A 25,986-nucleotide genomic window follows, 5' to 3' on the forward strand; every position below is an offset into this window, starting at 1 on the left:
CTTCCTTCTCTAAATTTTTGGCTTGGTTGTGTCTTTTGACTTGGCACTGATGAGAGGTGAACCCAGTTTTCCTGTAAGGGGCCAGGTAAATGAAGTAACCCAGGAAAGAGAGGCTGGGCCTGGGTGGACCTGTGTGGTTCTGAGTGGAATGGACTGGGAGGTCATGTGGCTCTGTGGTAGGGAATGGGAGGATGGGAGGTGTGGAGGGTTGCTGAATCTGGATGGCCCCAGGGCTAGGGACAGGAGGGGCCCCCTCCAGCCACTCCTCAATAGCAGCTTCCAGAATTATTCTCCAAAATGCGAAGCTGAGCTTGTCTCTCTCCTGCTTATCCCACAGACAAACCCTCCTGGTTGGAATCAAGCTCTTTATCAGGGTGACCCAGCCCTGTTAGCCTCTCCAGCCTTCTCTCCCGAGCATCCCTGTCTCCCACCTGGCAGGGTCCAGTCCCACTGCACATCTGCCTTCCCAAGCAAGCCCTTCTCCCACATGTTCTGCTCCCTCCACACACACTGCCCCCTCATCTAGAACATTCTTCCCTAGCCCTGGCAGCTCCCCCGAAAGCCACGTGGTCCACCCAGGAGGCTGGGACTCCTCCCCTGTGTTCCCAGTTCCTTTGTGCCTCTTAATCCATCAGGCTCCACCTCACAGGCCCTGCTATTGCTTATCTTTTATTTTACAGGCTGTGAGCTCACTCCCACAGCATCAACTCTAGAACAGTGGCTCCACCTAAGAGATGCTGGAGCCCCTGACAGCCCCCATGTTCTCCTCTCCTACCATATGTCACGGGGGGCTGATGGGTCCCCAAAGCTAGCATGGTACCAGGCACAGAGTGGGGCTCAGTACCATCATAAATTATCTGTCTCATGAGGAGTGTCGTAGGCAATGGGGTTCTTTGTGGCCTAGAGAGCAACCCAGAGCTCTTCCTCCTGCCAAAAGCCAGAGCTGAATAAAGTCCCTCTTCCTCAAAGACAGCCTGCAGAGGCCACAGAGCCGAGAAAGGCAGCTAAGCTAAGTGCCTCAGAATCCACCAGCATCCTTCCCAGGGGTGGACAATACACAGTCTGCTGGGCAGAAAGACCCAGGCTCATAACACAGCTCTGCTGCTGACAGACTCCCGCTCCCTTATCTGAAATGCAGAAGTGATGCTTCCTTCAGAAGAGTATCCCAAAGACTAAATCAGCATACAGTTCTAAAGCTGATGGCAAGCAGCACCCTGTGGGACTTCTGGGAACAAAGGCCTTTATGTCCATCATTTCTTATAGGCCAGACCCAGGCTCCATGACCTTCTCTTGGTTCCAACTGTCAGAACAGTTGCTAATGAAGGAAGGAACAGCAATAAAACCACTTGAGGCAAGATTAAAGGGACCACAGAAGCTTATCAAGATAAGGAGACTGGATCACCTAAGACCCTTTTATTGTTCAGTCACTCAGTAGTATCCGACTCCTTATGACCCCATGAACTGCAGAACGCCAGGCTTCCCTGTCCTTCACCATCACCGTGTCCACTGAGTCGGTGATGCCATCCAACCATCTCATCCTCTGTCGTCTCCTTCTCCTCCTGCCCTCAATCTTTCTCAACATTAGGGTCTTTTCCAATGAGTCAGCTCTTCACATCAGGTGACCAAAGTACTGGGGCTTCAGCTTCAGCATCAGTCCTTCCAATGAATATTCAGGGTTGATTTCCTTTAGGATTGACTGGTTTGATTTCCTTGCTGTCCATGAGACTCTCAGGAGTCTTCTCCAGCATCACAGTTTGAAAGCATCAATTCTTCTGTGCTCACCTTTCTTTATGGTCCTGCTCTCACATCCGTACGTGACTACTAGAAATACTGTGGCTTTGACTATATGGACCTTTGTCCTGCACACACCCTAATCTTGCCAGCAACCTCACCCTTTTGAAACTTTGCAGAAGAAGAAATGAAGACTGTTACTGCGTTGATCCTTATCACATACACCTGCCTGACTATGTAACCTCTCTTGACTCATCAGGGAGGGGGACACAGTTCTTGAGGCCCTAGCCTCAAGATCCCCTTTTGCCAGGCAAAGTAGTAAAGCCACTCTTTCCTTCTCCTCAGTAATTCTGTCTCTATATTTTTGTTTGGCATGGTGCACAGAGAGCCAAGATTTTGGCAACAAAGTGAGGGCTGTTCATACATGGAGAGCCTAGTCAATTGTAAGAGCTGATTTCTAGATTTTTCTTTCAAAAAAGAGATTTGTCTAGTGTTAGATATTGTAACCAAAAAAAAGTGACCATCTCACTGTAAATGGAGTGTGGACACTGCCCTCTCCAACATCACCCTTACTCTTACTGTCAAGTCTGGCAGCACCTTGCTGTCTTTATGGGCCTCCATCTCCAGGCACAGATGACTACCCCTTTCTCTCTAAGTGACCCTTCTATTGGCTTCCTGGGTCCTCCCCACCTCTTGTCGTTCTATCCCACAGCACTTACCTGATTTCTCTTCCCCCACCATCCCTGAAGTCTGTGGTCCCCAAAGTCTGCCTCCACCCCCTTCTCTCTTTGCCTTGAGCAGGAAATGATGCTCACAGCTTTGTGTTTTGTCTGAGAGTTCTAGACCTCTACATTCGATTCCTTCCTGGGCAGCTCTTAAGAGATGATCCAGAGGAGGCCTGAACGAAATTCCCTCCTGAGCTTCTCCTTACTTCCCAGATTCCCTGAATCTGCCTACTTGGGCATCCTTCTAGTCACTCCTACACACACACACACACACACACACACACACACACACTAGAGTAACCAGGGGCTCTACTGGATTTCTCTGTGCATCTCTGTAAGTCCCAAACCCCATGCACATGACAGGTGATTCTTGGACAGATTTAAATTCCAGGGTCCCTGAAATAGGGACAATCTCTAACTGCCTTCCTATCCCAGGGACCGTAGGACACCCTCTGTGCCAGGCAGTGACTCAGTCCCTCCCCTATGGACTCAGGAGTGGCCTGCAGCAACCCAGGCCAACATGCCAGTCCTATCGATTTCAATCCCAGGTAGATAATCTATCTGGGATGGAAGGAAAATTCATGTTCCTTGGGCACATCTAATCTGTTCCTGTCACTCACCCTTGCCTGAACTTCGTGACTCTCTGGAATAAGGCAGAAAGAAGGAAGGACCAACTAGGTGCCTCCTTTTATGCAGGGGAAGAAAACCTCCATGTCTTCAGGAAAGCAAGGTCAAGCTGGGCCCAGATCCCTGGCCCCTCAACTCTCAGGCTGAAGCAGACAGGCAGCAGGGGAGGGCAGTGGTGGGCTCCATCTAACATCTGCTGCTGTCTCTTACTGCGCTCAAAGGTCATTTTGGAGGTGGCAGGATTTTCTGCTTGACCTGTTAAGATCCTGGGGGAGAGAGAGGAGGAGGAGCACAGGAAGGTAGGCGGGGCCTCCAAAGCTGTCTTTGGGATATTCCAGGCCTGCAGGAGCTGTCCTGCCAAGGGAAGAATTAGGTGCTGCTAAGCCTCCTACCTCCCACCCGATCCCAGCTCTCAGAGCCTCAGGAGACACTACCCTTCAAGGGCTATTCTCCCCAAAGGGTCATCATGGCCAACAAGAAGGGGTGCTGGAAGTGGGCTATTGTCGGCAGTATCAGTGCGGCTGTGGTATTCGCCATCGCGATGGTCCTGGGCTTCTCGCTGCAGAAGGACACCATCTTGCCAGGTAGGAGCACCCAGTCATGCCTTCTGCTTGGCTTCCTCCATCCCTCACTCTTTGCCCCCATAAGGTTCTGTCCCCATCAACAGACCTGATGGCCTCCACTCTCCTCCCTGTTGTTGTTCAGTTGCTAAGTCGTGTCCAGCTCTTTGTGACCCCATGGACTGTAGCACGCCAGGCTTTCCTGTCCTTCACCATCACCATGTCCATTGAGTTGGTGATGCCATCCAACCATCTCATCCTCTGTTGCCCCCTTCTCTTCCTGCCCTCAACCTTTCCCACCATCAGTCTTTTCTAGTGAGTCGGCTCTTCTCATCAGTGGCCAAAATATTGGAGTTTCAGCTTCAACATCAGTCCTTCCAATGAGTATTCAAGGTTAGTTTCCTTTAGGGTTGACTTATCCTCCATCCACAGTTCTACTTGCCCTACTAAGATTTGATGTCCAATAAACAGTCTCATTAGCTTTGTTTCTCTTCCTCTTTACCAGGCTTCAGCTATCCTTCCATGCTCCTGGATGAACACTTCTTATTGGAGGGCCATGCAGGCATCACACTCAGCGGACTGAGCTGAACTTACCTCACACCCCTGCAGCCTCTCCTGATGAAGAGCCTTCCTTCCACATGGGGACCTGGGAGCAGCCTCCTCTCCTGCCTCATGCCTGTATCTTCAGTCTTGTGCCTCGAGGCTTCTTCTTTCCCATCCTCTATCTCCATTCCCTGCTCACCCTAACCTCTCAGCTCCGCCTCTCCTGCTGGATGCCTGCCTCAGCCCACCCCTTCCCACACAATCTCTGCCACCAGCCTGCTCTCACCAATCCATGCTCACCCTGCCACTAAGGAGCACTTTCTAAACACAAACTTGTTTGCTATCTCCAGCATATATCCCACATTTTTTTTTGCTGGAACCCAGGGAATACCAGACCACCTTACCTGCCTCCTGAGAAGTCTGTATGCAGGTCAAGTAGCAACAGTTAGAACTAGATGGAAACACAAACAGACTGGTTCCAAATCGGGAAAGGATTACATCAAGGCTGCATGTTGTCACTGTGTTTATTTAACTTATATGCAGAGTACATCTTGTGAAATGCCAGGCTGGATGAAGCACAGCTGGAATCAAGATTGCTGGGAGAAATATCAATAACCTCAGACACACAGACAACACCACCCTTAGGGCAGAAAGCGAAGGAGCCTCTTGAAGAAAGTGAAAGAGGAGAGTAAAAAGTTGGCTTAAAACTCAACATTCAGAAAACTAGGATCATGGCATTTGGTTCCATCACTTCATGGCAAATAGATGGGGAAACAGTGGCTGACTTTATCTTGAGGGGCTCCAAAATCACTGCAGATGGTGACTGCAGCCATGAAATTAAAAGACGCTTGCTCCTTGGATGAAAAGCTATGATCAACCTAGACAGCGTATTAAAAAGCAGAGACATTACTTTGCCAACAAAGGCCCATCTAGTCAATGCTATGGTTTTTCCAGTAGTCATGTATGGATGTGAGAGTTGGACTATAAAGAAAGCTGAGTGCCAAAGAATTGATGCTTTTGAACTGTGGTGTTGGAGAAGATTCTTGAGAGTCCCTTGGACTGCAAGGAGATCAAACCAGTCAATCCTAAAACTCTAATACTTTGGCCACCTGATGTGAAGAACTGACTCATTTGAAAAGACCCTGATGCTGGGAAAGACTGAAGGCAGGAGGAGAAGGGGACGACAGAGGACAAGATGGTTGGATGGCATCACTGACTCAATGGACATGATTTTGAGCAAGTTCTGGGAGTTGGTGATGGACAAGGAAGCCTGGCATGCTGCAGTCCATGGGGTCTCAAAGAGTCAGACATGACTGAGTGACTGACTGAACTGAGGGTCATTTACAGCTGGATCACAGGCCTCTTTTCCAATCTTGTCCTATCTCATTTCTCTGTATCTGTACCAGAGCAATGGCCATTCTTTTATTTTTTTTATTTTTTTGTGTGTGTGATAAAGTTTTATTAAAGTATAAAAGAGATAGAGAAAGCTTCTGACATAGGCATCAGAAGGGGGCAGAAAGAGTACCCTGGCCATTCTTTTAAGCAACCACATTTCCTATGGCCAACCCTTTTTCTTATACTTTCCTCTCTGTCTGGAATAACCTAGTCCCTTCTCTTACACACCCATCCTTCTGTGTCCCCCTCAAATATCCCCTTATGAGTGAACTTTCCAATGTCCCCAGGCTGGCCCAGAGCATGCTTGCGCTCAGGACCCCACATGTTTCTCTCTCACAGCACTGACGACTCTGGGGTCCACTGTCTGCTAGATGGCAGGCTGGACATGGCCCCAGGGCCCAGAGAGGGTTAGTAGGATGTACAGACAAGAGCCTTGGGCTTGGGCAAGAACTGATGCTAACGGCCTCCTTGGCCTTGATTCCAGGCTGTGAACAGGATGGGACCTGCCGCTCTGATGCAGACATGCTGGACTACCTGCTAAGCTTGGGTCAGATCAGCCAAAGGGATGGCCTGCTGGTCACCTGGTACCACCGTGCCAACAGCAAGGAGCAGATGAAGGCTGCCCTCAGCAGTAAGTCCAGTTGCCAGGATGGGGCAGGCTGGGGCAGAGGCGGAGAAGATGGAGGGAGAGTGGAGGCGAGGCTCACAGCATTACCTGTGAGGGAGCATTAGGATGGGTATGGCCGCATTCTTGCCATCATCCACTTGAGAAAGTGAGGCCTCACTGGTTATGTGACTGGCTCAGGTTGTAGGGAGATGTCTGGGTCCAAGGTCACATCTTGCTCTCCCTCCCAGGCCTTACCAGGAGACAATTTGCCTGCTAAGGAGGCCTTTGCTCTCAAATCTGAGGAACCAGAAGATGTGTTTGAATTCTAGCACTACCAAAACGTGTGTAAATGTCTGAGTGAATTGTCTTAATATAACTCCTGAGCCTCCGATCCACAATGATAATGGCAACCAGTCAACCACACCCCCTGTGGGGACACACACACTCAGTTACATTGGGGCTCCTGGTACCAAAAGCTGCCTGTTTTGTGGGTGCCATCCCTCAGAAGAAAAATGGGGGCTCAGAAAAGTTAAGTGACTTAGCCAAAATTCACACTAAGGTCACACTGTTTGAAAGTGGCTAAGCCAACATTGTGGGTTTCCATGGTGGTTTGGTGGTAAAGAATCCATCTGCCAATGCAAGAGACGCAGGTTTGATCCCTTGGTTGGGAAGATTCCCTAGACAAGGAAATGGCAAGCCACTCCAGTATTCTTGCCTAGGAAATCCCATAGACAGAAGAGCCTGGTGGGCTACAGCCCATGGAGTATCAAGAGTCAGATACGACTTAGTGACTAAACAATAACAACAAGCCAGCATCAGAACCCCCATAACTCTGAATCACTGCATCATGCCTGGCCCAGTTCAACAGGGGAGACCACTTTTTCAGCACTGTGGGAAAGCTCGTTAAATCATGTTCATGAACGTGCTTGTTAATTCTAAAGCAGTGACTATTTGAGATGGAAAGAAGTGTCCCCAGTTTGAGCATACTTCAGAAGAGAGTTTCAGATTCAGTGGCTCTGGGGTGGGGCCTGAGAATTTGCATGGCGCAGATGTTGCTGACCCCGAGATCACACCTTGAGAACCACTGCTCTACTTTTAGGACAGTGAGATCCTGAGTGGGAGAGGGTCTTGTCCATGGTCACACAGTAGGTCTGAAGCAGAATAAGACCCAGGCTCAAGGCCTCTGACTCTTACCTCCTTCAGAGTCACCAAGGCCTGGGAGTAAGTGACTGGGAAAGGATTGCTGAATGAATGAATGAGTCCTTAGAAAGACCTCCTGGAGGAGGCAGGCTTGGTGATCAGCAAAGGGGAGGGCACCGCAGGCTGGGTGGAGCCAGTCTGCTGCTGCTTCAGGATTGGGAGGCCAATGGTCAGATTTCAGTGATAAGGCGGAGAGAGAATTCCCTGGCAAGAGGGAGAACTCTTATCTGGGAGATAAGGCCTGAGGGAGGGCAAAGAGGCTCTGCCAGCCTCAGGCTCATCTCAGGTAAGTCCTGGGGCAGCAGATAAGGATCAGGCCCCACCAAGTTGTGACCTTGGCCAAGAAGAAAGCTAAGGGCCCCAACCAAGCAGTGCCCAACAGCGTGGAGCATGCTGAGGCACCTGTCAGTATAGCCACAGGGGTGGGAAGGACCCAAGGCCCAGTTTCCCCGCTGCAGGTCCTGCTAGGTCCCCAGGGTAGGTCTATGGGAGGAGGGTAGCTCCACAGCTGGGGTAGGGATCCTGAGGGGAAGCAATGGGAGGCCAGAGTTGGACTGGTGACGTCACACCGGACATCTATGTGGATGGGAGGGGCCAGAGCAAAGGCTTGGGAGGCAGACAGAAGTGGGCTCAAATTCTACATTTCACCATTTACCAAAGGAGTGGTTTGGGACAAGTGACTTCACCCATCTGCAGCTCAAACCACTTCCTCTGCCAAATGTGGACTGGTAGGATGAAAGCAGGGCACTTCTGGTCATGAAAGAGGTCATTATTAGTAATTATGCTGAAGCAAATGGGGACATGTGATCACCCTAGTTGAGTGAGTTAACTGTCAAGTAAAAATGATGCACAACTGGAGAGCTGCAAGTGTTCGAGTCCTATTTTGGTCACAACTGTTAACTAAAAAGATGCACAATTTAAGAGTTATGAGTTAAGTTTTATCTGGAGCAAAATCAGGACTGCAGCCTGGGAGGCATCACCTCATATAGCTCTGAGAGACTGCTCCAAAGAGGTAGTGGGGGAAGGTCAACATAAAAGATTTTGGTGAAGGGGGAGTTGAATGCAACCAAATGCTTACTTTACAAGAGGTTTTCTCCTAGTCACGAGGATCTGATGTCATCATGAAGGGATTTAGTGCTTTTATAGATATGAGGAGATGAAAGGAAAAATACCCACCTATCTAAAGACCTGTCAAACCAGGCTCCCGGAGCACATAGTAGCTCACTCCACCCTGAACTCCCTCAGCGGGTGTTGAAGGGTCACCAGCTGCAGCAGCACCGGATTCAGTCTCCACAGAAGCAGAGGGCAAATGTCCTTGCTGTTCAGTCAGCGTCAATGCTCTTGGCAAGTGCAGATTTAGGGTTGACAGTGCCCCCTTGTGGTCATAAACCCACCATATTTGGTGGTGGTTTCCTCTCCAAGCCTCGCGACCCCATGGACTGTAGCCTGCTAGGCTCCTCTCCTCTGTCCATGGGATTCTCTAGGCAAGAATACTGGAGTGGGTTGCCGTTTCCTTCTCCAGGGGATCTTCCCTACCCAGGGATTGAACCCAGATCTCCTGCATTGCAGTCAGATTCTTTACTGACTGAGGAAACTTGGGAAGGCATTTCATGACCATTTTGTCCTGTACTGCTGCTAAGTCGCTTCAGTCGTGTCCGACTCTGTGTGACCCCAGAGATGGCAGCCCACCAGGCTCCCCCATCCCTGGGATTCTCCAGGCAAGAACACTGGAGTGTGTTGCTAGGAAGGCCCATTCCCGATTCTGAAGGTTTTTGTTGATAGGCCACTCAATGAGCTATTACTGGACTAGGTCCTAATAGTCAAAGATCTCTGGACATCTATCTTCTAGTTTTGGTCCAAAAAAGTAAGATTCCCTCTAGTTGCATCTTCCTATATCTAGAGTTACACTATTATAATCATTGATCACATATCAAGCTACACATTTGATCAACTGCTTCAAGTTTAGTCAACATTATTTTCGTTGGAGGCTCAGTCATACACTTGGTAATACAAGAAACAATAATCTTGTAAAACAGGCAAAATGCAAATAATACAACTAACAACATTAGCAGAATTATAAATAAATATTTCAGCCATGAGCCTCTTGCACCAAACCAGTTTTTTTTTTTCCCAAACCAGTTTTTTAAAAGATCATCAAGAATAGGGAATGGATCACTTAAGGCAGAAATCTGATTCTTCTTGTGGTTCATCAAAGGTGTTACATTAAAGGATTCATCAGGTATGAAAACACAGCATTCAGTTTGAATTATGGCACAGGTACCTCCCTGAAATGCTGCAATGATGTCAACAGCCGAGGGTTTTGTAGTACCACCTTTCTCATCATTGAGACCTCAGAGTTCAATAGGCTAATAGTCTGGTTACTATCATTTGAAGTTTGTTGAGTGAAAGTTGTTAAGGCTTCAATATGATCAATTACACCCTCCAATCCCATTGAAGTCACGAAAAATAGCTGCTAAATGATCATACCAGTAGAATACAGATGTCTTGACTCATTGAGCTTGCATCAATGTTAGATTGGCTTGAGCTACCTCTAATTTGTTATGTATATATCCTTGAGTTCGTGGTAATCCCAGGCTACACCTTCCTATCCATTCCAGATGCCAAAGCCATTAATTAAAACCACAAATCCACCAAGTTCCATATCAGTCACTCTCTCTAAGGGTAATAGTAGGCATAATTCATAAAGCACCCAGCCTAGTTTCATAATATTACTAGGTTGATTATCCTTAGAGGAGCTTTTAAAAATTAAGTGACCATAGCTTGGTGTTAACCATACAGATCCATCCCATAATTGTTCGAGTTTTCCTTTTAGTAGACAAGAGGTTACAATTTTTGATTGGGACTTAGCTTGCCATTCTAATTGGAGTTTGAGTGACCCTAAGAGAAAACTTAAATCTATGGCCAGGGTCAGAGCAGGTATTATTAACTGGCCAGGTGAGAGTATCCCATATAGTAATATCATGAATAGATAGAACAGGACTAAATTATTTTCTAAAATAAATTTGCTAGGGGGTATCCAGTCAAAGCCCTGAAGGGGAAAAATCCACCAAGGTAATCCAGAAGTATTAGACACAGGTAACTGGCCACAAACCCAACAGTTGGATTGAGTTTTAAACTAGCATAGAATCATGTCCATGATAGAAAACATTTGATTTATAGGCAAAGGTCCAAGAAGTCAAGAAAACATTATAACTGATCATATGAATCAGGTCCAGCATCTTGAGCAAGCTGTCTGCTTCTAGTGTCATTTTCTTTTCATCCTAGCGTACTGCAGCTTCCTCTGATAAAAAAAAGTCCTTCCATCCACGTAGGAGACAGTTCCTTAAACTACGTCTTTTTCTGGTCTTGGTCGCAGGTCATGAGGTATCTGATCTTCATTCAAAGATAGATTACTGAGATAAGCTTCAGAAACTAATTTAGAGTGTTCTTTAAAAATTCAGTTAAATTTTACATTAATACAGCATAATAGCAAAGAACTACCAGGAAATGAGTCTTAGTAGATACAGATCTCCATTAACAAACTGGAATCTAACAATCATTGAAACATCTTTTTCTCCCTAAATTTACCCTTGTTTTTACCAAATATAACCGAATTAAGACTAGTTTGTTTGTGAAATAAGTGTTCAGTTCAGTTCAGTTCAGTTGCTCAGTCGTGTCTGACTCTTTGCAACCCCATGAACGGCAGCACGCCAGGCCTCCCTGTCCATCACCAACTCCTGGAGTCCACCCAAACCCATGTCCATTGAGTTGATGATGCCATCCAGTCATCTCATCCTCTGTCGTCCCCTTCTCCTCCTGCCCTCAATCTTTCCCAGCATCCGGGTATTTTCCAATGAGTCAGCTCTTCTCATGAGGTGGCTAAAGTACTGGAGTTTCAGCTTCAACATCAGTCCCTCCGATGAACACCCAGGACTGATCTCCTTTAGGATGGACGGGTTGGATCTCCTTGCAGTCCAAGGGACTCTCAAGAGTCTTCTCCAACACCACACTTCAAAAGCATCAATTCTTTGGTGCTCAGCTTTCTTTATAGTCCAATTCTCACATCCATACATGCCACTGGAAAAACCATAGCCTTGACTAGATGGACCTTTCTTGGCAAAGTAATGTCTCTGCTTTTCAATATGCTATCTAGGTTGGTCATAACTTTCCTTCCAAGGAGTAAGCGCCTTTTAATTTCATGGCTGCAGTCACCATCTGCAGTGATTTTGGAATCCAGAAAAATAAAGTCAGCCACTGTTTCCACTGTTTCACCATCTATCTGACATGAAGTGATGGGACTGGATGCCATGATCTTCATTTTCTGAATGTTGAGCTTTAAGTCAACTTTTTCACTCTCCTCTTTTACTTTCATCAAGAGGCTTTTGAGTTCCTCTTCACTTTCTGCCATAAGGGTGGTGTCATCTTCGTGTCTGAGGTTATTGATATTTCTCCCGGCAATCTTGATTCCAGCTTGTGCTTCTTCCAGCCCAGCGTTTCTCATGATGTACTCTGCATAGAAGTTAAATAAGCAAGGTAACAATATACAGCCTTGACGTACTCCTTTTCCTATTTGGAACCAGTCTATTGTTCCATGTCCAGTTCTGTTGTTTCCTGCTCTGCATATAGGTTTCTCAAAAGTCAGGTCAGGTGGTCTGGCATGCCCATCTCTTTCAGAATCTTCCACAATTTATTGTGATCTACACAGTCAAAGGCTTTGGCATAGTCAATAAAGCAGAAATAGATGTTTTTCTGGAACTCTCTTGCTTTTTTGATGATCCAGCGGATGTTGGCAATTTGATCTCTGGTTCTTCTGCCTTTTCTAAAACCAGCTTAAACATTTGGAAGTTCACAGTTCACGTACTGCTTAAGCCTGGTGTGGTGTCAATAAATTTGGCCTGATGATTTATGTAAGCATAATTGATCATAGGCTTTTTTTTCTTTGCCGAAGCTTTTATAGCATCTCAGACTGAACTTTTAAAATAAAACCTTTCAGAGCTAAGAAAGTCACACCGAAGGCTGATCACAGATTCCACCTTTCACCTAACAGATCTAGGTGGATTCCGCCCTTCTCAAGGTCTCCAAAATTCCTTGAGATTTCTGTAGCTGTTAGCGATATAACTTTCCTAGCTTATCTGATAAAGTTACTAGAAGCAGAGTTTCCAGTTTCTGGAGGGGTCAGATAGAGAGAAAAGATAAATGTTTCAATTTGTTTCTAAAGTATAATTTTAGCAAATTATTGTCATAATTAATTTGAGGGGAAGGTTTTCTTGCACCTGGAAAACACAGATTCAAACCAGTAATTTTTCATACAGAAACCATAAAAGTTATTAGCATGAAAAAAAAAAAAGTTATTAGCATGTTCGCCAGTTCATTCAGTCCTTTCGCTAACCTTTGTGAAGTCACCAGGTTTTCCATTAGAATCCTTTCATTATTTACCCAGTGCAGAAATTTATATTTATCCAAAAGTCCTTTTTATAAATCTTCTTGAGGAGGAAGCATTTTTGGGAAACTTGGTTAAGTGCTGTGACAACAGTTTAAGATAGTAGCTAGAATTATGACTGAGAACATTTACCAAGATATATCAGAACTTTAGGAACTCCATGTAGTTTCTAATATATCTAAATTAGTAACATTTACCATACAATATAACCCGAGATTTATTACTCACTTAGCAATACTTCCCATGTGATTCTGCATTCAATATGAATCTAGGATAACATTTGGGATGTTTCAGGGGCCCTCTGAAGCATCCCAAAGTTAGCTAGAAGCCGAAAGTGCTTCATTTGAATTATTTATGAAGTTTTGTCAGAGAAGGCAATGGCACCCCACTCCAGTACTCTTGCCTGGAAAATGCCATGGATGGAGGAGCCTGGTGGGCTACACAGTCCATGGGGTCGCTAAGAGTCAGACACAACTGAGCGACTTCACTTTCATTTTTCACTCTCATGCATTGGAGAAGGAAATGGCAACCCACTCCAGTGTTCTTGCCTGGAGAATCCCAGGGACAGGGGAGCCTGGTGGGCTGCCATCTATGGGGTCGCACAGAGTCGGACACGACTGAAGTGACTTAGCAGCAGGAAGTTTTGTCAACAAATATCAAAAAGGCTTAGAACATTCAGTCAGGTAGGATTATAGGTCATTGTGAAACAATAACTATTCTACAATGAAGGATTTCAGAACAGATCATTTAAGAGATAAAGAAACTTAAATCTATTACCAAGGCAGTTCAACATCTGAAGATAGAGAAAAGCCAAATTTAAGCTTTTGTACCAGCTTACTTTTAACTTCATTTAAACATAAACTTAATTAAATTTATTTTAAACTAAGTCCTAACCACCCACAAAATTCTTTTCTCAGGGTCTGCTTTCCACAAATCTTCTTATCACTTTCTGTACCCAATACTTTGTTCTCCCATCCTGAAACAGCCACCTGTAAGTCAGACCTACTTGCTTTTCCCTTCATAAAATGCAATTCCATTCCTCACACCTTCTTTGCTGAAAACACACATCCTACTTTCCTTAAGCAACCAAAAACTGACTTTTATATTAGCATTCTGTAGATTGGTGAGCATAAATACCAGTGATTATTTCCAAAAACCTTTCCTTTCTTAGAGAGAACATTTTAGGAAGGTACCAAACATTATTCATTAATAGTCCCAAATCTCTTTAGTTTTTCTTTAGGGGAAAATTAGTGTTCAGTGATAAATGCTTCAAAATCTTATTTTATTTGGAAATGACCTAGCTATTCAATAGACTCCCATCACTTAGTTTAGTATAGCCCTTAGAATTTCTTTTTTTTTTCCCCTGAGAAGTGCTTGCTTTTTATTTATTTTTTATATGATATTATACATATTTTAATGCCATTCTCCCAAATCATCCCACCCTCTCCCTCTCCCACAGAGTCCAAAAGACTGTTCTATACATATGTGTCTCTTTTGCTGTCTTGCATACAGGGTTGTTGTTACCATCTTTCTAAATTTAATATATATGCGTTAGTATACTGTATTGGTGTTTTTCTTTCTGGCTTACTTCACTCTGTATAATAGTCTCCAGTTTCATCCACCTCATTAGAACTGATTCAAATGTATTCTTTTTAATGGCTGAGTAATACTCCATTGTGTATATGTACCACAGCTTTCTTATCCATTCATCTGCTGATGGACATCTAGATTGCTTCCATGTCCTGGCTATTATAAACAGTACTGTGATGAACTTTGGGGTACATGTGTCTCTTTCAATTCTGGTTTCCTCGGTGTGTATGCCCGGCAGTGGGATTGCTGGGTCATATGGCAGTTCTATTTCCAGTTTTTAAAGGAATCTCCACACTGTTCTCCATAGTTAGCCCTTAGAATTTCAAGTTACCCCAATCTACAGAGTATTTTAGGCAGACATTCCTAAAGCATAATTATTCTTAATAGAGTTTATCTAAAAGTTCACCTCATTTATATTTTTTAGAAGTTTTTTTACTTGAGGAATTTCCTTGCTGACAAAATTGTAACAGATATACTATTTAACTTATATTAAACCTAGACACAATGAAAATACTCTGCTTAATGTTAATGTTAGTGACTCTTAGACATGTATATATTAGTTAGATTAATAAACAAACATTAATGCCAGGTATTTAAAACTCAATATGCCAGCAAATTTGGAAAACTCAGCAGTGGCCACAGGACTGGAAAAGGTCAGTTTTCATTCCAATCCCAAAGAAAGACAATGTTAAACAATGTTCAAACTACCACACAATTGCACTCATCTCACATGCTAGCAAAGTAATGCTCAAAAGACTCCAAGCCAGGCTTCAATAATACGTGAACCATGAACTTCTAGATGTTCAAGTTGGATTTAGAAAAGGCAGAGGAACCAGAGATCAAATTGCCAACATCCATTGGATCATTGAAAAAAGCAAGAGACTTCCAGAAAAATATTTACTTCTGCTTTATTGACTACACCAAAGCCTTTGACTGTGTGAATCACAACAAACTGGAAAATTCTTAAAGAGATGAGAATACCAGACCACCTGACCTGCCTCCTGAGAAATCTGTATGCAAGTCAAGAGGCAACAGTTAGAACTATACATGGAGCAACAGACTGGTTCCAAATTGGGAAACGAGTATGTCAAGGCTGTATGTTGTTACCCTGCTTATTTAACTTATTTGCAGAGTACATCTTGTGAAATGCCAGGCTGGATGAAGCACAGGCTGGAATCAAGATTTCTGGAAGGAATATCAAAAACCTCAGATATGCAGATAACATCACCCTTATGGAAGAAAGTAAAGAAGAACTAAAGAGCCTCTTGATGAAAGTAAAAGAGGAGAGTGAAAAAGTTGGCTTAAAGTTCAACATTCAGAAAACTAAGATCATGGCATCTGGTCCCATCACTTCATGGAAAATAGATGGCAAAACAATGGAAACAGTGGTCGACTTTATTTTTGGGCTCCAAAATCACTGCAGACAGTGACTACAGCCATGAAATTAAAAGACGCTTGCTCCTTGGAAGAAAAGCTATGACTAACCTAGACAGCATATTAAAAAGCAGAGACATTACATTGTCAGCAAAGGTCCATCTAGTCAAAACTATGTTTTTTCCAATAGTCATGTATGGATATGACAGTTGGACTATAAAGAAAGCTGAGTGCCAAAGAATTGATGCTTTTGAACTGTGGTATTGGAGAAGACTCTTGAGAGTCCCTTGGACTACAAGGAGATCCAACTAGTCAATCCTAAAGGAAATCAGTCTTGAATATTCACTGGAAAAACTGATGCTGAAGCTGAAACTCCAATACTTTGGCCACCTGATGTGAAGAACTGATTCATTGAAAAAGACCCTGATGCTGGGAAAGATTGAAGGCAAGAGGAAAAGGGGATGACAGAGGATGAGATGGTTGGATAGCATCACCAACTCAACGGACATGAGTTTGAGTAAGCTCCGGGAGTTAGTGATGGACAGGGAAGCCTGGCGTACCGCAGTCCCTGGGGTCAAAAAGACTGAGTGACTGAACTGAACTGTACTGATTTAATACTGAATATTTCCCAGTTCATGTGAACTTGAAATTCTTTTAGGTTGATTTATCTCTTAATTAGAATTGCTTGATTTGTAAGCACTTACTTTTTTTTAAGTTATGACAAAGCTAGACAGTGTATTGAAAAGCAGAGACACTACTCTGCCCTTAAAGGTTCTTACAGTCAACGCTGTGGTCTTCCAGTGATCACATACAGTTGTGAGAGCTGGACCATTGAAAGGTTATTGTTGAATCACGCGAATACACCGGGATTCTTGGCCCCTGGAGGAGAAGAATTCAATCCGGGGCCAGAGACGAGGCTTGATCGCTCAGAGCTTTTGTGTAATAAAGTTTTATTAAAGTATAAAGGAGATAGAGAAAGCTTCTGACATAGGCATCAGAAGGGGGCAGAAAGAGTACCCCCTTGCTAGTCTTCAGCTGGATGTTATATAGTCACTAGCAGTCTGTTAATGAAAGAAAGGAATGTCTTAAAATTTAGAATGGCACCAAATGGTTTATCTTGGGCCATAAAATAATTAACTTGAATCTTAAAGAAGGGCAGACCACCATACAAATAGTTTCATTTACATAGATTAGGGGAACAATATCTGAGTATAACATACTGGTTTGTCAAGTAGGTTTTGGGCCCAGAGGCGGAACCGACTTGGAGACCGAGTTTGGGGTAAAGGCGTAGTACATTAGCATAGCTTAAGACAAACATTTTCATAAGAAAAAGGCATTGGTTATCTCTAGGCTCAAGAATAGCTAACTTCAGGTGAAACCAGGTGTCATTATGGCAACACAGTATTTTAAGAGAAACCTCTCTTTAAATTTGTATAGAGAAGGAAAAAAATATTGCTAGTTTGTTTCCTCCTGCCGCTTAAGAGAGATAAAAATGTCTGACACTTGCAGGCTATTTCCTCCATTTGGAGACCCCTGGCCTTCCTGCCTGTTACCCTCTCACCATGAAGAAGGCAGAGTGACAAAGAATTGATGCCTTCAGACTGTGGTGCTGGAAAAGACTCCTGAGAGTCCCTTGGACAGCAAGGAGATCAAACCAGTCAATCTTAAGGGAAATCAACCCTGAATACTCATTGGACCATGGGGTCGCAAAGACTCGGACATGACTGAGGGGCTGAACAACAAAAATGGTTTTTCCAGTAGTCATGTATGGATGTGAGAGTGGAATCATAAAGAAGGTCAAGTTTCAAAGAATTGATGCTTTTGAACTATGGTGTTGGAGAAGACTCTTGAGAGTCCCTTGGACTGCAAGGAGATCAAGCCAGTCAATCCTAAAGGAAATCAATCCTGAATATTCATTGGAAGGACTGATGCTGAAGCTCCAAAACTTTGGCCACCTGATGTGAAGAGCCAATTCATTAGAAAAGACCCTGATGCTAGGAAAGATTGGAGGCAGGAGGAGAAGGGGACAACAGAGGACAAGATGGTTGGATGGCATCACTGACTCAATGGACATGTTTGAGCAAGCTTCGGGAGATGAAGGACAGGGAAGCCTGGCATGCTGCAGTCCATGGGATTGCAAAGAGTCAGACACTAATGAACAACTGAACAATAACAGATAAGTTATCTAGAGAACTCTGGTCTCAAGGCATAGGAGGAGTTATTTCTCAGGGCAAGAATTCTTAAAGAGATTTTTTTTTTAAGCTTTCTCTGGAGTCTAAAGAATTGTGACCACACTGTCAAAAATCGTCTTTATTTTTCTGTGATCATAGTTTTATAGCCAGAATTTAGACCTGATAGTGCTCAAATTATATGCAGAGTACATCATGAGAAACGCTGGGCTGGAACAAGCACAAGCTGGAATCAAGATTGCTGGGAGAAATAGCAATCACCTCACATACGCAGATGACACCACCCTTATGGCAGAAAGTGAAGAGGAACTCAAAAGCCTCTTGATGAAAGTGAAAGAGGAGAGTGAAAAAGTTGGCTTAAAGCTCAACATTCAGAAAACGAAGATCATGGCATCCGGTCCCATCACTTCATGGCAGATAGATGGGGAAACAGTGGAAACAGTGTCAGACTTTATTTTTCTGGGCTCCAAAATCACTACAGATGGTGACTGCAGCCATGAAATTAAAAGACGCTTACTCCTTGGAAGGAAAGTTATGACCGACCTAGATAGCGTATTGAAAAGCAGAGATATTACTTTGCTAACAAAGGTCCATCTAATCAAGGCTATGGTTTTTCCAGTGGTCATGTATGGATGTGAGAGTTGGACTGTGAAGAAAGCTGAGCACCAAAGAATTGATGCTTTTGAACTGTGGTGTTGGAGAAGACTCTTGAGAGTCCCTTGGACTGCAAGGAGATCCAACCAGTCCATTCTAAAGGATATCAGTCCTGGGTGTTCATTGGAAGGACTGATGTTGAAGCTGAAACTCCAGTACTTTGGCCACCTCATGCAAAGAGTTGACTCATTGGAAAAGGCCCTGATGCTGGGAGGGATTGGGGGCAGGAGGAGAAGGGGACGACAGAGGATGAGATGGCTGGATGGCATCACCGACTCGATGGACATGAGTTTGGGTAAACTCTGGGAGTTGGTGATGGACAGGGAGGCCTGACGTGCTGCTCTTTTGGTCGCAGAGTCAGACACGACTGAGCGACTGAACTGAACTGAACTGAGTGCTCAAATTGGCCCTGATAACAAGGGCAGATTGGTCCCAACAGGGTTTGTTCTTCTGGGGAAGTGGGGGTCTTAGTTTGCTTAGCCCCAGGCTGTTGATTATAGGAGAAAAGTCCTGGACATAAGGGAACTTCAGTCCATTTCCCTATCCTGTGTCAATAAAGATCTGATATTTTTAGGTCACTTTTCTTGTCATTGGATCATAGCTATAGGTTGACCAGTCATTTGAAATTTTTTTCCAAGGGGTTCCCAGGTAGAGTGTAGAACCTTAGAGGAAGCACTTCCCATATAAGCTCAAGCAGTTGGTACCAGATGCCTGCATGCTCAAACCAAACCAGAACCTCACCAGCCGGGAATCACACTCCAAATAAAATAACAAGGCAAAAGGATGCCCAGAAATCAAGAGCCAAGTGGTAAGAGTGCTCCCAAAAGATGGCAAAGTGGTTGCCCAAAAATCAAAAGTCAAATGGCATAAACGCCAAATGTGACTTCCCAGTCCCACTAGACCTGTGACCTGGCAGAGTCAGCGCTAGCAGCCTTTTTTGGTTCTGATATAGTTTCAAGCAATTTCTTGTTGGTTTCCTGCAAAGAAGTTACTCTGTAGTTTCCTTTCTTATATACTTCTAGATACCAAGCAAAGTAGTATGGCCAGCCTTTTCTAATCGTGGGCACAAAAATGCCAATTTTGGAATATCAAAAGAGCCCCAGTTTGGCCATTTTAGGTTGAGAACTCTTTTAGTATAATTTCCCCAATTAATGAGGTCCTTGCAAATACCAGTTCCATACGCATTGGACATGAATCTGGCTGGAATGTTACTCAGAGGTTGGCTTTCTGACACCCCTCTGTTTCTGCATTTGAGATTCTGTTTTCCACTTTAAGCTAAATTTGTCAGGGATAAAAATCACTGGTGAAGTTGTGTGGCGGGCCTGTGTGCTGCCTGTGAGCTGAACTCCTCCTGGAGTCACCTCAGACTCGTTTTAGCCCCTCTCATGTGCCTTAGATTCTGTCTCCAGCACTCTAAGATGGCTGCTCAGGTCGCTGAATGGCCAGTTCTTAGGTGTGACCCCCAGATGAGCAAGTATTTTAATTAATAGGTGAGTTTCCCTATGGGACCACTGTACTGTTCGAGGACTAGACCTTCACCACTCCCATAAATCTCTCAGTTACCTGAGAAAACCATAGCTGGCCAGTAGAAGCCTTGTCCCTTTTCTTCAGAGCAAAGCTCTCATACATTCTCACTTTTACCCCAAAAAAGCCTATAAAGGCAGTCTAACTGAGGGAAAGTGTCAGATCAGCCTCTTACCTAACCACTCAGCCAAGACTGCTCAGTTCCCTACGACAGAACAACCTCAGCATCTTTCAGCTGAGCCCTGGATATTCCTCAATTTTTTTTCAATCGATGCCCTCTGCCCCAGGGCCTTTTCACTGGATGGGTATTCTCTGGCATCTTTCAGCAAGTCTCCCATCCAGTATCTTTCTACTGTGTGGAAATTTCTTAGTATTTTTCAACAGAGCCCAAGTCAGTGTCTAAATCATGAGTGGGTATACCCCGGATATTTCACCCGGGCCCTCTCCAGTATCTTTCCAGCTGGAAGTGGGCAGGTAACCTGCTCCACAACCAAATAAAACTCAGAATCTCAACCAATACGGAGATTCAAAAACCAGGAGAGGCTTACCCAAATTTGTCTGCACTCCCCGAGGAAACAGATGGGCTCAGAGGGCCACTCCTGGTACCAAGGCTCCGGTTCCTCGTGGAGTTCAAGCGAGGAGGGACATCCACTCTGGGTCCTTAGTTGGTGGTCATCAGATCAGATCAGTCGCTCAGTCGTGTCCGACTCTTTTCGACCCCATGAATCGCAGCACGCCAGGCCTCCCTGTCCATCACCAACTCCCTGAGTTCACTCAGACTCACGTCCATCGAGTCAGTGATGCCATCCAGCCATCTCATCCTCTGTCATCCCCTTCTCCTCCTGCCCGCAATCCCTCCCAGCATCAGAGTCTTTTCCAATGAGTCAACTCTTTGCATAAGGTGGCCAAAGTACTGGAGTTTCAGCTTTAGCATCATTCCTTCCAAAGAAATCCCAGGGCTGATCTCCTTCAGAATGGACTGGTTAGATCTCCTTGCAGTCCAAGGGACTCTCAAGAGTCTTCTCCAATACTACAGTTCAAAAGCATCAATTCTTCGGCGCTCAGCCTTCTTCACAGTCCAACTCTCACATCCATACATGACCACTGGAAAAACCATAGCCTTGATTAGATGAACCTTTGTTAGCAAAGTAATATCTCTGCTTTAGAATATGCTATCTAGGTTGGTCATAAATTTCCTTCCAAGGAGTAAGCGTCTTTTAATTTCATGGCTGCAGTCACCATCTGTAGTGATTTTGGAGCCCAGAAAAATAAAGTCTGACACTGTTTCCACTGTTTCCCCATCTATTTCCCATGAAGTGATAGGACCAGATGCCATGATCTTCGTTTTCTGAATGTTGAGCTTTAAGCCAACTTCTCACTCTCCACTTTCACTTTCATCAAGAGGCTTTTGAGTTCCTCTTCACTTTCTGCCATAAGGGTGGTGTCATCTGCATATCTGAGGTTATTGATATTTCTCCCGGCAATCTTGATTCCAGTTTGTGTTTCTTCCAGTCTGGCGTTTCTCATGATGTACTCTGCATAGAAGTTAAATAAACAGGGTGACAATATACAGCCTTGACGAACTCCTTTTCCTATTTGGAACCAGTCTGTTGTTCCATGTCCAGTTCTAACTGTCTACTAAAAAAGATGCAGTACTTGAGAGTTGCGAGTTGTTTTATTTGGGGCAAAATGATGACCGCAGCCAAGAAAGCAGCACCTCAGATAGCTCTGAGAGACTGCTCCAAAGAGGTAGTGGGGAAAGGTCAATATATAAGATTTTGTTGAAGGCGGAGTTCAATGCTATCAAGTGCTTACTTTACAAGAGGTTTTCTCCTAGTCACAAGGATCTGATGTCATCGTGAAGGGATTTAGTGCTTTTCTAGATATGTGAAAGTGTTAGTCACTCAGTCGTGTCTGACTCTTTGCAGCCCCATGGACTGTAGCCCACCAGGCTCCTCTGTCCACAGGATTCTCCAGGCAAGAATACTGGAGTGGGTGGCCATTCCCTTCTCTAGGGGATTTACCCAACCCAGGGATCAAACCCTGGTCTCCTGCATTGCAGGCAGATGCTTTACCATCTGAGCCACCAGGGAAGCATGTCAAACTCCCCTATATGTAAGGATTGGGAACATAAAACCTGTTCCTAAAAATATTTCCCTGATAGCTCAGTTGGTAAAGAATCACCTGCAATGCGGGAGACCTGGGTTCAATCCCTGGGTTGGGAAGATCCCCTGGAGAAGGGAAAGACTACCCTCTCCAGTATTCTGGCCTGGAGAATTCCATGGACTGTTTATTCCATGGGGTCGCAAAGACTGGGCAACTTTCACTTCAAAGACTTGTCCCACCAGGTTCCCTGCAGCATAGAGTGCCTCACTCCATGTGAACTCCTTCAGGGGGTGTTGAAAGTCAACAGCTGAGCCGCACACTAGCAGTCTTGGGTTCAGGGTCTGCACGCTCCTCCATGGCACCCCTCTGCCGGATGTGATGTGTAGAGCGCCTGGTGTGTGGGGGAGGGGAGGGAGGGCCTCGGAGCTTCCTGTGGGCTCCCTGTGGAGAGCAGCATTCTTCACCTGACTGTACCTCTGAGGACCAAGGCTCCTACTGTGGAAGCAGGCACCTGCTCCTGTCCTCATCTCCTCTTCCCTCATACCCCACCGCCCCCCACTGCAAGTTGGCTCCCAGATTTAGGATCTGGAAGGCCCTGAACAGGTGTGAATGGCCATGCAGGAGGAAGCTGGGTCCAGGTGCTGATCACAGGAGGCAGGTTAGGTCCATCCATCTTTAGTCCCCCTCACCGAGCATTTGCTGGGCCCCTGCTCTGCACCCAGCTTGAGAGGAGGTGTAGAAATGAGTGAGATGCGGTCCTGAGTTCAGGGGCTACCAGCATCTCAAGGGAGGCAGCTGGTGCAGGTCAAGCAAGGCAGCAGCTTCAGAGACTCACCAGGACTGAGACCTGGGTTCCAGCCCTGGCTCCCTCCCAGTGTACCCCCACCCTCCCCAGACCGGACCTGGCCCATTTTAGATGGGGAAGGAGACCTCTCCGCATCCATTCTCTTTAGCTACCCTCTTAGCTGCCCAGCTACCCACCTGGGGCCTGACTTCTCTGGGCCTTGCTGGGCCCCAAACCCCTCTGGATCCCTCTCAGCATTCCTGGGTAACCAAGTTAAGACAAAAAAACATAGAAATAAAAGTTACCTTCATATAGCCCTTCACAGTTTACAACCTGTTTTTGTTTTTAATTTTTTATTTTTTAATACAACATAATTTATGTCCACGTGCTGTAGTTAAAGCCCAGAGAGATTCATCCCCATCTTGTCAGTGAGGACACCAAAGATTCTGGAGCACTGGGCCAGAGATATAATATGAGGATGAAATGGGACAGTGCAAAGTGCCTGAAACAGTGCTGGGGACAGCCTGGCACTCAGCTTCCTCTCCCTTCTGGAAATCCAGACACTAGGCTTCAGAGAAATTTGCAAAAATTCTCTGCAACTTTGTGCAAGCTCTTTTACTCTTCTGGACCTGGGCTGGTTGAACTTAACTTGTTTCTCTTTTGGCTGCACTGTGAGGCCTGTATGATATTAGTTCCTCGACAAGGAACCAAACGTATGCCATCTGCACTGGGAAGACAGAGTCTTAGCCACTGGACCACCAGGGAAGTCCCTGATCCCAGCTTTCTCTATCATTCATTTATCCAGTCTTTTACCATCCAACAAACATTTCTGAAGCTCCGTTTTTAGGCCTGGTACCATCTTGGCACTGGAAATCCAAGTGATGGGCACCATAGACCTGGAGCCTGCTCCTAGCCCTCAGGCTCGGGAAGGATGGTGCTATATGAGTAGTTACATGGGGGCTGAGCACTCAAAGGATAAGCTGTTAGCCTGACTTTGACTGAGTGTGTGGTTTAGGGATGGCCTCCTTGATATTTTAAGCCAACACCCACAAATGAGCTGGAGGTGGCCTAGTAAAACTGTGGAGGGAAGAGTGTTGCCATGGCAACAGCCAGGTATAGGAGCCCAGAGATGGGAGACAAGATATTTGAGCTTCGAGGCTCCAAGTGCGGTCTGTGGACCAGCAGTCTGGGCATCACTGGGGAGCTTGGTAGGTGTCTTGGGCCCCACCCCAGATCTACTGAGCAGAACTTGCATTTGAACAGTTCCTGGGTGGTCTGTGTGCACACCGATGTTGGAGAAACAGGAGTGGATGGAAGCTAGATATTGAGGGAGAGAGGGACTCTAGGTGAGATGGCAAAGTTTGCCAGGCCTGGTCCTATAGGACCTCACAGACTCTGCAAGCATTTGGATTGGATTCTCAGGGCTAAGGAAATTTTGATTTTTTAACAGAAGTGACAGGATCAGGTATATGGAACCGTCACTCTAGCAGCTATATGCTAAATGAACTTGGAGGGGAGCAGGGCTGCAAGTATAAAACAGAAGAGACCCCTCTGATGCCAACTGTCTTCGATGGAGCAGGAGCTCATAGCGACCCCACCCACCCTCTACACCACTCATTGATCAGAGAGCCTGGCCTGCTCTTCCCAGTCTGCTTCTCATTCAAAGTCCTTGACTCCCTTCTGGCCTGAACACTCCCAGCAGGCATCACACAGCCACTGGAGGCGTTAACTGCGTACATCTAAAAGACAAAAATAACAATTCTCAGCGCTATATGGATGCCTGGAGATGGACCAACTTATGTACTTCTGGCAGGAATATGAGTTAGATGAATTTTTCTAACAGTACTTTGATAATGTGGGCTCTAAAAATGACCCTGCAGACTTCCCTGATTAAGAATCTACCTGCCAATGCAGGGGGCATGGGTTCCATCCCCGGTTTGGGACTAAGCTGATGCACCACACTGAGCCTGCGTGCTGGAACAACTGAAGCCCATGCATCTGGAGCCTGTGCTCCACATCAAGAGAGGCATTGCAGGGAGACGCCCGTGCACAGCAGTGAAGAGTAGCCCCTGCTTTCCACAACTAGAGAAAGCCTGCGCCCAGCAATGAAGATCCAGCGCAACCAAAAATAATTCATTAATTTTTTTAAAAAAGACCCAGCATGGCCCTGACTCAGATTCCTCAAGTCATGGTAAAAAATAACCAGAAAGTCAGAATAAAATACACATCATTATCTGTTAGTAACAAAAATTCAGAGACTGCTGAGTCTTCCTAAAAATTTAGAGTCTCAGGAAAGACAGAGGAGTAGCTGACTGAGACAGGGTGACTGCTCTCAATCAGGGCTTTTGCAGGTTTTTTTCCTTTTTCATGAAAAGATTGTGAAAATGTGTCAAAATTGAAAGAAAAAGATTAAAATTATAAATGCTGAGTGGTCTCAACTGTGGAAAAACTATACATAGATAAAAATGGAAGAAAATACATCAAAAAGTGAACTATGATGGAAATGTGGGTGAATATTTCTCTTTCTGCTTTTCTGTATTTTTCAAATATTCTATAATAAGTGTGTAATACTTTGATGATGAGGAAAATTGCTTTAAAAAGTTTCTCTGTCCAATGCAACAGGTAACGTCATGGCCCTGGAGGCAGACATCACAATAGAAGGGCTCGGCACAGTCAACGAGACAGGAGTCCCCATCATGGCGCACCCCCCGGCCATCTACAGCGACAACACCCTAGAGCAGTGGCTGGAGGCTGTGCTGGCCTCTTCCCAGAAGGGTAAGGACCTCTCTCAGCCCCTCCCCAGCTGCCCACCCCTCTGGTCCTCAGGCCACATGTGCAGGGGTCCCTCTGCTAGGAGACTAGTCCAATGACTGTCAGGAGTTGCTCTTGCTTTAGCTTTCCAGACCACTCTAGAGGCCTGGGCTCAGGGAAGATGGG

General features: G+C 45.3%; 1 protein-coding gene across 1 annotated transcript in view; it reads left to right on the forward strand.

Annotated features, from left to right (window-relative positions):
- Positions 1–3,549: 3,549 nt before the first annotated feature.
- Positions 3,550–25,986, forward strand: part of LOC129656478 (protein FAM151A-like) — a 28,693-nt gene continuing 6,256 nt past the window's right edge. The window contains exons 1-3 of the mRNA XM_055587115.1: positions 3,550–3,667; positions 6,066–6,212; positions 25,672–25,824. Coding sequence (XP_055443090.1) covers positions 3,550–3,667; positions 6,066–6,212; positions 25,672–25,824 — 418 coding nt within the window. The remainder of the gene's footprint in view (positions 3,668–6,065; positions 6,213–25,671; positions 25,825–25,986) is intronic.

Source organism: Bubalus kerabau, chromosome 6 (assembly GCF_029407905.1).
Source record: "Bubalus kerabau isolate K-KA32 ecotype Philippines breed swamp buffalo chromosome 6, PCC_UOA_SB_1v2, whole genome shotgun sequence".
NCBI classification, from domain to species: domain Eukaryota; kingdom Metazoa; phylum Chordata; class Mammalia; order Artiodactyla; family Bovidae; genus Bubalus; species Bubalus kerabau.